General features: G+C 41.5%; 1 protein-coding gene across 1 annotated transcript in view; it reads right to left on the bottom strand.

Annotated features, from left to right (window-relative positions):
- Positions 1 to 450: 450 nt before the first annotated feature.
- The window catches only part of KCNB2 (potassium voltage-gated channel subfamily B member 2), a 397201-nt gene continuing 384028 nt past the window's right edge, over positions 451 to 13623 (bottom strand). The window contains exon 3 of the mRNA XM_003269422.2: positions 451 to 2861. Coding sequence (XP_003269470.1) covers positions 705 to 2861 — 2157 coding nt within the window. The 3' untranslated portion in view covers positions 451 to 704. The remainder of the gene's footprint in view (positions 2862 to 13623) is intronic.

The following is a 13623-nucleotide window of genomic DNA, read 5'->3' on the forward strand; positions in this document are numbered from 1 at the left end:
CACAACTAAGCAGAAGCAAAAAAGTAAAATGCAGCCTATGAATTATATCACAAATAAATAAAAAAATACTGTATTCCTTTAAACAAATGTACTTTAAAGAGCTTTATAACTCAAAGCAAGATATGCGAGATGGTTTAAGGAGAGGTTGCAATTTTGCAACAGGAAGTCTGTACAGCTCCTCCAGGCAGTAGCTGTGAAGGAAATACCTGTGTCTCAGAAACTTGTTTCCATGTGTTCATGACACTTTTGCATCCAGGCCCCATTATTTACAAAGTTATGCATTTTGCAAGCTCACAGTACCTTATTCCTCATAATTATGAATGCATGCGATGACATTTCATCCTTTCATGTGAAAATTCTAAGCTTCATTGTAAAATAAACGTTAAGACTTGAAAATTGGCCTACAATTTGAAATGAAAGGATCAAAAATGTCAGACATTGCAGAATACTGGTTCCTAATAGAGCTCTTTTTATTTGTTCACTGTTCTTCAGTCATTTTTGTTGGTTTGTTACAAAATGTAGTCTTGACTCTTTATTTAAACAGTACTTAAGCTAAACTGTTCATGCCATGCAAAAATAACATTTTATGCACTTTTTTTGGGGAGGGCTTCCCATTTTTTTAGTTCACAGGCATTATTAACCGCATTTTTAAGAAACAAGTTTTTTTTTTTTTTTTTTTTTCAATTTATTGCTTTTGTAACTAGTCACATGCTGGTTTCACGTGTGGGACAATAACCTGTGTCTCCTGGGTTGGAATGAATTTCTGGCGCAAACAAGTGATTTTCCATCTTGCACCCTTCTTGACTACTGTCCTTTTTGACTTCACTCACAGCATGGTAAATGTCTTGCCTACAGTTGTGACCTGTGTCCTGCGGGGAGGAAGAGCCCACACTGCCCTCTTCTCTTAAAGGGTCTCTCCCATCACTAGGCTTATCTGCAAAACAATTTGGGCTGGAGTCCACCTGCTTCTCCTCTCTTGCCCCTGGGAGCTCTAAGAAGTCTTCGTCTTCACCAGTATCTATTTCAGTGAAGCTCCTCCTCTCTCTTGAAGAGAAAGGGAACAGTTTCTGCTTGGGAAACCTGGGGGACAGCCCTTTGGAAGGTCCTTGACAAGGCGCTGAAACCTCAGTGCCCAGCAAGGGTCTGTCTCCCTGGGAGGGGCTTTCTTCTAAGAGGATGGTACTGATGTGCTGTGGGGTGGTGAGCGAAAAGTCAGCTGTTGTGACTGGCAGTGGCCTGGCTGTGCTGGGCGGGGTCTGTGGTGCACTGCCTCTATTTTCCTTAAAGTTCACTTTGAGGGATCTGGACTTTAGTGGGTTGCTGCCTTTTAGAGAGCTCTTAGGACTGTCGGTGGCATTGTCAGACTGCAAAGGACTATGTAGCCCACACTGAGAGCCACTGGCATTGAGGTTCACAGTTATGTCGACTGGGGCATACTCCAGCATGCCATCCCTGGCAGCAGGCCCTTTCTCTCTGGATAGAGTTAGAAACGGGGGGCCCCTAGCTCTTTGGTGCTCTTCTGTCCCTGGGAGGTCGGTTGGGAACTTCATCTGCAAGTGAGAGGCAGAGGGCGGCGGCAGTGGCGATCTCTCTGTCTCTGTGAAGTCGGTGGCACAGCTGGTGAAGCTGTCGATGCTGGAGGTGCTCTTCATGTCCACAATGACCTCGGCCTGTGCCACGGCCAGCTGCTCCTGTGGACACACCACTTCTTCCATTTCGATCTCTTCTTCATATGCAGATGGCCTTTCAGGCTTTTCTTGGCAGTCTGGGTTTGGGTGAGAATGAGGCTGTGTCTTGGTGATTTCATTGTATAGCATCTCCAGTTTCTGGGCACTCAGATGCTGTGGGCTGGAGGAAGACGTGTTGTTCAGCTGCTCGTGGGAGTCTTTTTGGCTAACCTCCTGGTACTTATTCTCGAAAGACTTGTTGGAGCTTGTTTCTGACAGAGCCTTCCTGGCCCACTTCCACCGGCTTGGCGACAGGTGATTATCGTCGGCGGAGTCCTTTGTGTTGGCGGACTCTCCGGCCTTCTCAACAGCCACATCTATCAGTTCCATACTTCGAGCAAAGGCATCTTTTAAGTTCATAGAAACAATGCTTCCATTCCTTTTGGCCCGCTCAAGAGCTTCCCTCCTTTTAATTGCTTTCTCTTGGCGTTTCTGCTCCTTGTAAAACTCAGAAAAATTGTTCACAATAATTGGGATAGGAAGGGCAATAACCAGAACCCCAGCAATACAGCACAGGCCTCCCACAATTTTCCCTAGTAATGTTTTAGGGTAAATGTCACCATAGCCGACAGTGGTCATGGTGATGGTGGCCCACCAAAATGATGCAGGGATACTGGTGAACTTGGTAGCATCTTCATCCTTCTCAGCAAAAAATACCAGGCTGGAAAATATCATTATCCCCATGGCCAGAAACAATATCAACAAGCCCAATTCATTGTAACTCCGCCTAAGGGTGAAACCCAGAGACTGCAGGCCTGTCGAATGCCTGGCGAGTTTCAGGATCCTGAGGATGCGCATGATTCGGAAGATCTGGACCACGCGCCTCACGTTTTGGAACTGCAGCACGCTCTTGTTGGACTCCGTGAGAAAAATGGTGACATAGTATGGCAAGATGGCCAGCAAATCAATGACATTGAGTGGGCCTTTGAAGAACTTCCATTTATTTGGTGAGGATAAGAATCGCAAAAGGTACTCCATGGTAAACCAGGCAATACACACAGCCTCCACGTGTGCTAACTGACGGTTGTCATTGAGTTGTCCAAATTCGTCCGTTTCCTGCAGCTCCGGCAGCGTGTTGAGAGACAAAGCAATGGTGGAAAGCACGATGAACAGGATAGACACGATGGCCAGGATCTGGAAAAGAGAAAAGTCCAAGTCAGCAAATCCTCTTAGTTGCTTAGGCAGCTAGGAGGCAGTTGGGTCGGTGATTCTTTAACTAATATGGAATGCTCCAAGTTCTTCCAAGAAGATTATAAGAAGGTAATTTTACAACTTAAAATTCCCTAACTAACACAAATCCTTCACTTAGAAGCCTAATGTATATTTAAATTCCATTCCCCCCTCCACACTCATTGTTCTTAGGAACATGTGTATGGGCATCCACCATTTGGATGACGGCCACATATGGCTGGAATAGTTTTTTGGGGAGTAATTATCTCTCCTCTCTTAGTTATCTGTAATTTTTCTCTCTTAACCACCTGGTTTGTGCTTCGTTAAGGGAATTGTCTGACATGCCACATACGCTACACAGAATCGATGATCACTAGGAATTTCATTTTACAATTAAAAATATAAACTCAGACCGACACCTGAAGAGAGAACATGGCACTCAGTACAACAATGCTTCTTCTAAGAACAGATACTATTCACGTGGCAAGCACTGACATCAGAACCAAGTCAGTATGGCCTTTGTCCTCAGATGTGTGGACTTCTGGCCAGCATCATGTGGAAAAGGAAGATTATATGCTAACTTCACAGAGTGCAGGAAGGTTTCATAAAGAAGAGTTTGAAGAACATCCCTGATGATTTCAGTGCAGGGCTGACATTCCGGGGGGCGTGATGTCAGACATGGAAGGAAAGAGGAAGAGCTTAGAATGAAGTAAGGAGAGGACTAGTGACTGGGTTTTAGAGTCAGGCAGTCTGAGCTCTGACCCTGGCTTTACCACTTATTGGGTGACCTTGGGCAAGTTATTTAACCTCTCTGTCTCAAAGCACAGATCTGTCGAACAAAGGCAACAATCATAGCTACTCCGCAGCTGTTATAAAAATTAAGTGGTACACAGACATCACTAATTAAATGAAATGACCCAGAACTGCAGTCTGGAAGGACAAAGGCCAAGGACAGGTATGTGGAATATCTGTAAAGCCATATAGGACATAGATAGCCCAAGTGGGGATTTTCTCACCAAATCCAAGTGTTCTAGATTTATGGGGCAAGCAGAAGGATGAAGGTTTGAGGGTAAGGCAAAGGAAGTGCTTCTTTGCTTAAATTGTGTATTTAGTATACTCAATTCTTGGTGGAGCAGGAAACCTCTCTTACCTAGATTAGGTCTGGCTTGGTTTCATCTGACCTTTGCCAGTGACCTTGGGAGGTGTCATTGGTTTCAGTTACCATATGTAGCACTGAGAAAAATATTCTGAAGTGACTGTTTCATTTAGAGATTGAGCATCTAGTAAACATTTCAAAGGGCAGTGATTAGACACTTTGACACCACACAGCTCAGTACACATTAGATTGTTAAAAAATTAGTTTACATCAGGACTTCTTACTTCTTCCTCCCTGCATTTTCTTCTTTTTAATCTCTCTAAATTTCTCCACTTCTGGGTTATTCTCCTTTCACTTCCTCCTTTCTCCTCTTATGCCTCCTTTACTTTTTTTTTTATTTTTGCAGGGGGGTGAGGCGGGAAAGGTCTTGCTCTGTCATCCAGGATGGAGTGCAGTGGTGCAATCTTGGCTCACTAGCTCACTGCAACCTCTGCCTCCCAGGCTCAAGCGATCCTCTGGCCTTGACCTCAGACACCTGAGTAGCTGGGACTACAGGTATGCGCCACATGCCCAGCTAATTTTTTTTGTATTTTTAGTAGATACGAGGTTTTGCCCTGCTGCCCAGGCTGGTCTTATGATCCACCTGCCTTGGCCTCCCAAAGTGCTGGGAGCCACTGTGCCTGGCCCCTTTATATCTTTCATTGTTTTCTTCTTCCTCTTCTTCCAGCTTCCATCTTTCCTCCTTAAATTGCTATAAAGTGAAACAATAGTATAATGCATTTCAGAATGTGTTGTAGAGTAAATAAAGATTTATGGACCTTTAACTTAAAGTGCAGTGTTTTATTATTAGTGTTTTATACTTTTTTTTCTTAGAACTAGGTTAAATACTTTCTACTTGAGAGTACTTCAGAATTTTCTTTAAAAATATGGATCAGTGAATCACAATAGAAAAATAAACGTCCTCTTTAACTCCTCTAAGAGGTTGTGAAGGCTAAAGTTGGAAACTCCCTTGAGAAGATTTAGATAAATCCCTGGCTAATAGATTCATATGGTTTTTAAAGGCAAGTTGGGAATGCTCACTTTGAATCCCTACCCTCAGAAGCCAATGGCAGGGTAACATGTACAATATTCTGCCACTAAAATATTCCTGAAAAATCAGTGCTCAGATCCCATCCATTCCTATGCTCTTATCGTAAGGAACCAAGATATTTTTTTGGGAGGTCACGCTGTTGCTAATACATCTTTGGGCATTTTAAGTATTGGGATTACTGCCATTCTTCTTGTACTGACAATCCATACTCTAGATTTTCCACATCTAATCTGTTCATTTGTTAATTTTGAATGCATTTTACTGATGTGTGTTTATCACTTCAAAGAGAGGAGAGAAGTAGAAATACAAATGAATCCATTCTATTGTCTTCCACCTTTTGGCAAAGGATAAAGTGAAAGGTCCAAGGGGGCCTTCAGTCCTTGATTCCACAATCAGAGCTAGACTGTAGGTCACTTTTCTTCTGCAGCTAATTTTGGGAAATGATGATGAAACATAGTAGAGTCCTGCTGTAGTCTATTCTCTAGTTGACCACAGCTTAATAAATATGACCACTTTAACACTTGGAAATTTAGCATATGCATAACACGACTTAGGGCACATTCTTGAAGACAAATAGTTACTAAAGGAAAAACTAATCGTTCAAGCCCTTAGCCATTCCACATTCACGTTAAAGAGAACCACAGATACGGAAGCGCATTATTATCTGTCTCATGTTAAAATACAATTTGTCAAAACCCATTTGCTCTCAGTTTAGAGGAAGGACTTATTTTAAACATCTTGTGAAGCTTGGAGTTCTCCCAGAAAGACAGCACTTTAGATAAATGATTCAATAAATACCAAGGTGATGTGTGGTGCAATGAGCCAAATGCAAGTTTATTGTCTTATTGTAGAGTTTTTTTTTTAACACAGTAAATATAATAAATGTGAAATTTTGCTTTAAGCTTGAGGATGCACTTCAAAACATGAATATTTACTTTATAGCAAGCTCTTATGGCACTTATATGGCAAGCCAGGTCTCACTAATGCAGGCGTCCACAACAATTGTTTCAGCGCTGACTGAGTGGTTAAGTTATACACTAAAAGCTGAAAGAGCCAATGCCCTTATATAAAGGTTGGAGTGTAACAAAAGCCCACCAAGAGTTTTGCCCAGGCCTTTCCTGGGCCTTGAAGCATGACAAGATAATGAAGGAATTCTTAACAGGACCTGTTTAGGATTAAACAAGTTTTATTGGGGGTCTAAGGGACCTCCCCAGGTCTCCACAAACAAGTTTTCTGGGGGTCTGAAGGAACTCCCCAAACTTCTGTGATTTAGCAGGAGACAAGGGTAACCACCCCAGCACCTGGACCCATTTAGATTAGGCAAATTTACTGAGGCTCCAGAGGAGGGTCTTCAGGACTCAGGCCTTTGTTACAGATTAAAAGAAGTTAATCACTTATGTCTTTAGATGAATGCACACTTACGCGTAGACATATAGCTTAGAAGGTATATAAGCTCTAGAAAACTTTGTAATTTTGAGTTGGTCTGGGGATAATTTCCAGGCCTTCTCCCTGTACCTGGTTACAGAGATAAACTCTCTCCTTTCCCAGTTCCTCTGCATTTCATTATTGGGCCATGAGAATAAGCAGCCTCACCCTTGGTTTGGTCCGGGAACACTTAAGTATTGCTTCACTTACCACAACCATTCACAGGTTAGAATCTCACTGTCTCAGGTGTTTTTTTTTCTGTTTGTTTTTCAGACAGTGTCTGGCTCTGTTGCCCAGGCTGGAGTGCAGTGGCACAATCTTGGCTCACTGCAACCTCCGCCTCCCAGACATAAGTGATTCTCGTGCCTCAGCCTCCCAAGTAGCTGGGAATACAGGTGTGCACCACCATGCCCAGCTAATTTTTGTATTTTTAGTAGCAACAGCGTTTCACCACGTTGGCCAGGCTGGTCTCAAACGCCTGGCCTCAAGTTGATCCATCCACCTTGGCCTCTCAAAGTGGTGGGATTACAGGCATAAGTCACCGTGCCCCACCTGCCTCAGGTTTTTAATCCCTTTCACCTCCAACAACTGACCTCTAGAGCTGGCAGGAGTGAACTATTTCAGCTCTAGCAAACAGAATTATGTGCAAAAATCACAAGCATTCTTATACACTAATAATAGACAAACAGAGAGCCAAATCATGAGTGAACTTCCATTCACAACTGCTTCAAAGAGAATGAAATACCTAGGAATCCAACTTACAAGGGACGTGAAGGACCTCTTCAAGGAGAACTACAAACCACTGCTCAATGAAATAGAAGAGGACACAAACAAATGGAAGAACATTCCATGCTCATGGATAGGAAGAATCAATATTGTGAAAATGGCCATACTGCCCAAGGCAATTTACAGACTCAATGCCATCCCCATCAAGCTACCAATGACTTTCTTCACAGAATTGGAAAAAACTACCTTAAAGTTCATATGGAACCAAAAAAGAGCCCCCATTGCCAAGTCAATCCTAAGCCAAAAGAACAAAGCTGGAGGCATCATGCTACCTGACTTCAAACTATACTACAAGGCTACAGTAACCAAAACAGCATGGTACTGGTACCAAAACAGAGATATAGATCAATGGAAGAGAACAGAGCCCTCAGAAATAATACCACACATCTACAACTATCTGATCTTTGACAAACCTGACAAAAACAAGAAATGGGGAAAGGATTCCCTATTTAACAAATGGTGCTGGGAAAACTGGCTAGCCATATGTAGAAAGCTCAAACTGGATCCCTTCCTTGCACCTTATACAAAAATTAATTCAAGATTGACTAAAGACTTAAATGTTAGACCTAAAACCATAAAAACCCTAGAAGAAAACCCAGGGAATACCATTCAGGACATAGGCATGGGCAAGGACTTCATGTCTAAAACACCAAAAGCAATGGCAACAAAAGCCAAAATTGACAAATGGGATCTAATTAAACTAAAGAGCTTCTGCACAGCAAAAGAAACTACCATCAGAGTGAACAGACAACCTACAGAATGGGAGAAAATTTTTGCAATCTACTCATCTGACAAAGGGCTAATATCCAGAATCTACAAAGAACTCAAACAAATTTGCAAGAAAAAAACAAACAACCCCATCAACAAGTGGGTGAAGGATATGAACAGACACTTCTCAAAAGAAGACATTTATGCAGCCAAAAAACACATGAAAAAATGGTCGTCATCACTGGCCATCAGAGAAATGCAAATCAAAACCACAATGAGATACCATCTCACACCAGTTAGAATGGTGATCATTAAAAAGTCAGGAAACAACAGGTGCTGGAGAGGATGTGGAGAAATAGGAACACTTTTACACTGTTGGTGGGACCATTGGGGAAGTCAGTGTGGTGATTCCTCAGGGATCTAGAACTAGAAATACCATTTGACCCAGCCCTCCCATTACTGGGTATATACCCAAAGGATTATAAATCATGCTGCTATAAAGACATATGCACAGGTATCTTTATTGTGGCACTATTAACAATAGCAAAGACCTGGAACCAACCCAAATGTCCAACAATGATAGACTAGATTAAGAAAATATGGCACCTATACACCATGGAATACTATGCAGCCATAAAAAATGATGAGTTCATGTCCTTTGTAGGGACACAGATGAAGCTGGAAACGATCATTCTCAGCAAACTATCACAAGGACAAAAAACCAAACATTGCATGTTCTCACTCATAGGTGGGAATTGAACAATGAGAACACTTGGACACAGGAAAGGGGACATCACACACTGGGGCCTGTTGTGGGGTGGGGGGATGGGGGAGGGATAGCTTTAGGAGATATACCTAAGGTAAATGATGAGTTAATGGGTGCAGCACACCAACATGGTACATGTATACATATGTAACAAACCTGCACGTTGTGCACATGTACCCTAGAACTTAAAGTATAATAATAAAAAAAGAAATAAAAAAAACAATTAGGTGTGTATATGGCCAGGGAAGTGGAAATTCCAAACAATTAACTGCGTGATGTTGGTTAAACCCTTTGGAAATTTGGATTAGGTCATCTGCAAGGTCACTTAACCTCTAACATTTGGTGATTCTCTGTCTAAACTAAAACATTTTACTAATTCCAGTCATGTCTGTCAACCAAACCCAGGACAAGTCACAGCTGATGCTGTCATTTTAGTTGAACGTCCAAAGTAAATTTTTGCTACATAATGAGTAAAACATTCAAAAGAGAAGACTGAAAAATAATTGAGCTGTGTATGTTCTAAGCATTTAGTTACTGGGAATAGACATTCTTTCTGGATACAACCTTTTTTCCCCTTGAATCACCTGGATGATTACGTTATTTCTTCACTTAGACACAGACATTCGCAGGATCACAGGGAGTTCAGAACAGGGCTCCCAGCACTCGCATTAGTAGAGACCAACATTGGTTGTATTGATTTCTGTTTGTGGGAGGAAGTAAAGCAGCCGGAGACCTGCCTCAATTGAACCAGCTTGTTGATTTTAGTCCTTTGAAGATAATGGACGTTTTGTGGTGGAAAGAAGCACAGGAGCAGCAATTCAAACACATGGTTCTACCTCCGCTTGCTGCATGCAGAAGCCAGGTCCCTCTCTGAGCTTCAGTTCTCTCATCTGCAAAATGAGGTGCCTCATGCTTGCCTCAGCTGCCTCAGAGGGTTATTAAGGCTCAAACTGGATCATGCACATGAAAGCATCCTGCCAAGTGCAGAATGTGATACGTGTAAGAAATGCTGGAGATGTGTTTGAAAAGTGCCTGTAGCCAGCACTGGGAAACAATAAAAAAACAACTGTTTATCTCCCAGTTAAATACAATTCCAGAACTATTTAGTGCTCATTTTTAACACTTTGAAACACATTCACTTAAACAATGGTTTGCATGACAAACCTAGACAATTGAATCTTTTTTTCCTTAGGACTGAACTATCTAGTTTGCCAATGTTTATTAAAGAGTTAAACTGAGGTTTCTCCAGGTGAACTTGACCTGTTTCATGTCTTAAAATATGTTTTTTTATAAAACTGTGTGTGTGTGTGTGTGTTCCATGTAATCGAAAGTAAAGCCCCACAGGAAAGTAATAAAAGGTCATAAAAATGTAAACTTAAGAATGCTGTATATTCCATTTAATAAATGTATATTTGCAAACATGATTTGTTAAACTACCACATACACATACATACAACATCTTAGATATGTGGAGATCTAGAACAAAATAAGAAAGTGGAGGTGGCTCATGCCTGTAACCCCAGCACTTTGGGAGGCCAAGGTGCATGGATCACTTGAGGTGAGGAGTTCGAGACCAGCCTGGCCAACATTGTGAAAACTTGTCTCTACCAAAAAATTAAAAAAAATTAGTCAGGTGTAGTTATGTGTGCCTGTAGTCCCACCTACTTGGGAGGCTGAAGCATGAGAATCACTTGAACCCAGGAGACGGAGATTAGAGTGAGCTGAGATTGCATCACCGCACTCCAGCCTGGGTGACAGAGGAAGAGTCTGTCTCAAAAAAAAAAAAAAAAAAAAAAAAAAAGAAAGAAAGTGGAAAGAAGTCCTCACTTTTCTCCTTATCAGTTTTCTAGCTCTTTGAAAAGATAATTCATGAAAACCTGAGGGAGAAAAAACAGATTTTGAATACTTGGAGTGTTTTGAATTTTTACACCAGGGTATTTATGGCTCTATTCAGATTCTATAACACTCTTCTTTTTCCTGTTGGAAAAGTGTTTTATTTGGTCTCAGGATAATGCTAATCATAAATCTTTTTTTAGAGGGAGGCCTTAAAGGAGTCATAGAGGTTTCTACATAGAAAAGGGATAAAGGGCATTACAGACTGAGGAAAACGGTGGGCAAAGGCTTTGAAGCCCAAAAGACGATGGGTTGCTTAGAAAATTCCAAGTACTTTTCTGTGGCTGGGGCATCCATAAAGAGGCATGACACATAGGGGTTTGTGATTATTTCAGGACTGCTGCATATAAGGGTATAGGCTGTAAACTGGTCAATTCCAGAAAGAACCCATCAAGAGAGTATAATGTGAATGATGCCTCTATCTTTTGTGCAGTGCACAACTTGCACAACCAATTGCGAGAGCCTTGATTTCAGAGAATTGAGTAGTGTGGTGTGGTTGAATGCAGGTAGAGGCACAGAAAAGAGTGGGAGGCCAGTGCAGTGGCTCACGCCTGTAATCCCAGCACTTTGGGAGGCCAAGGCTGGTGGGTCATCTGTGGTCAGGAGTTCAAGACCAGCCTGACCAACACAGTGAAACCCCATCTCTACTAAAAATACAAAAATTAGCCAGGCATTGTGTCATGTGCTTGTAATCCCAACTACTCGGGAGGCTGAGGCAGGAGAATCGCTTGAACCTGGGAGGTGGAGGTTGTAGTGAGCCAAGATCACACCACTGCGCTCCAGCCTGAGCGACACAGAAAGATTCCATCTCAAAAGAAAAAAAAAAAAAAAAAGAAAGAAAAGAAAAGAGTGGGGGTGAGACATTTATGGAGAGTTGGATGATGGACAAATTCTGAAGGGCACTCAGTGTAGTGATGAAGACTTTGATGCGCCTCCTTCTATAGACCAGTTTTCCTCAAGGTGTGGTCCCCAGAACAACAGCATCAGGTCAGCAGCACTGGCTTTATGTGGTAACTTGCTGGAAAGGCTAATTCTCTGGCCCCACTCCATGCCTCCTGGATCAGAAACTCCAGGGAAAGTCCTAGCAATCTGTGTTTTAACAAGTTCTCCAGGTGATTCTGATGCTTGCCAAAGCTTGAGGACGCTGCTGTAAGGAGTAAAAACCATTCAAGGAATTCAGGCAAGGCGAAGCTATGCTCAGATTTGCATTTCACAAAGATTACTGACTGCAATGCATAGGACTGATGGGGGGCTCAGAGTGCAGCTGAAGATAAGGCAATATATTTTTAATGCCATGGCAGCAGCAAAGGGAAAGAAGGGGATACATTATACAAATGTATATGAAGTAGAATCTCGACCCTGCTTGCTATGGAGATAAAAGGATCTAGGACTTCCCACGTTTATGATAAAATTTACCAGGAAGATTGAGTAGCTCCAACAAATCTCCACTATTATCTTATAGATGTAGAAAGAGAGTGATCCTTGACTTAAATCATCATTTATCTTTCTAAATAATATTTCCTTATGTTAAGAAAAGCTAATGGATGCTGGGCTTAATATCTAAGTCATGGGATGATCTGTGAGCAAACCACCATGGCACACATTTACCTATGTAACAAACATGCATATCCTACACATGTATCCCTGAACTTAAAAGTTGGATATAAAAAAATGATAAAATGAAAATAATAAATGTGAACACATTTTAACTAGATTTTATAAGTTGAGAGCAAGATAAAGTTTATGTGTTCTGGAAAAAATATTTCCTCCTGTTAAAGAGTATTCTAATAAGAACTTTAGGCTATGAAATTTCTCTTAGAGTTAAACATTTCTTTCTCTTTTTCCTTCAACGTTTATTTTAAGTTGTTGGGTACATGTGCAGGATGTGCAGATTTGTTACATAGGTAAATGTGGTTTGCTGCACAGATCAACCCATCACCTAGGTATTAAGCCCAGCATCCCTTAGCTATTCTTCCTGATGTTCTCCCTCCCCCAACCCCCAGTCCTGACAGGCCCTAGTGTGTGTTGTTCCCCACAATGTGTCCGTGTGTTCTCATTGTTCGGCTCCTACTCATAAGTAAGAATATGTGGTGTTTGTTTTTTTGCTCCTAAGTTACTTTGCTGAGGATTAACGGCTTCCAGCTCCATCCATGTCCCTGCAAAGGTCATGATCTCATTCCTTTTTATGGCTGCATAGTATTCCATGGTGTATATGTACCACATTTTCTTTATCCAGTCTATCACCATTGATGGGCATTTGGGTTGATTTCATGTCTTTGCCACCGTGAATAGTGCTGCCATGAATATACTTGTGCATGTATTTTTACAATAGAGTGATTTATATTACTTTGCATATAAACCCAGTAATGGGATTACTGGATAAAATAGTATTTCTGCCTCTAGATCTTTGAGGAATCACCACACTGCCTTCCACAATGGTTGAACTAATTTACATGCCCACCAACAGTGTGAAAGCGTTCCCTTTTCTCCACAATTTCGCCAGTTTGGTATCTCATTGTGGTTTTGATTTGCATTTCTTTAATGATCAGTGATATTGAGCTTTTTCTCCATATGTTTAAACATTCCTCTTTTAAACAACAGTTCATTGGTACATGAGAAAATGATGAGATAAATACTATATTATTTACCAGACCTTTCTTCTTTTATAAAATTGTATCTTAAGTGTACATTCTGAAATCACACAGGGAGAAGACCAGTTTAAGGACCTATTTATACTAGCGGTCCCCTGAAAGCATACTCATTTGTTGAATTATTTCTCTGCCACTCCAACTTCCAATTTCTGCAAGGAAGTCTTCTAAATTTCCAGAATTAAAGTGCCATTAAAAGCTGGCTTTGTTCCTTGGACACGTAGTCGGCTTCATCATCTCATCTATCACCATTAACAGAGAATTGCAGGGATTTATTTCCACCATTATCCCCATATCTAAAGACCATGTCCCAG

Source organism: Nomascus leucogenys, chromosome 16, assembly GCF_006542625.1.
Source record: "Nomascus leucogenys isolate Asia chromosome 16, Asia_NLE_v1, whole genome shotgun sequence".
NCBI lineage: Eukaryota > Metazoa > Chordata > Mammalia > Primates > Hylobatidae > Nomascus > Nomascus leucogenys.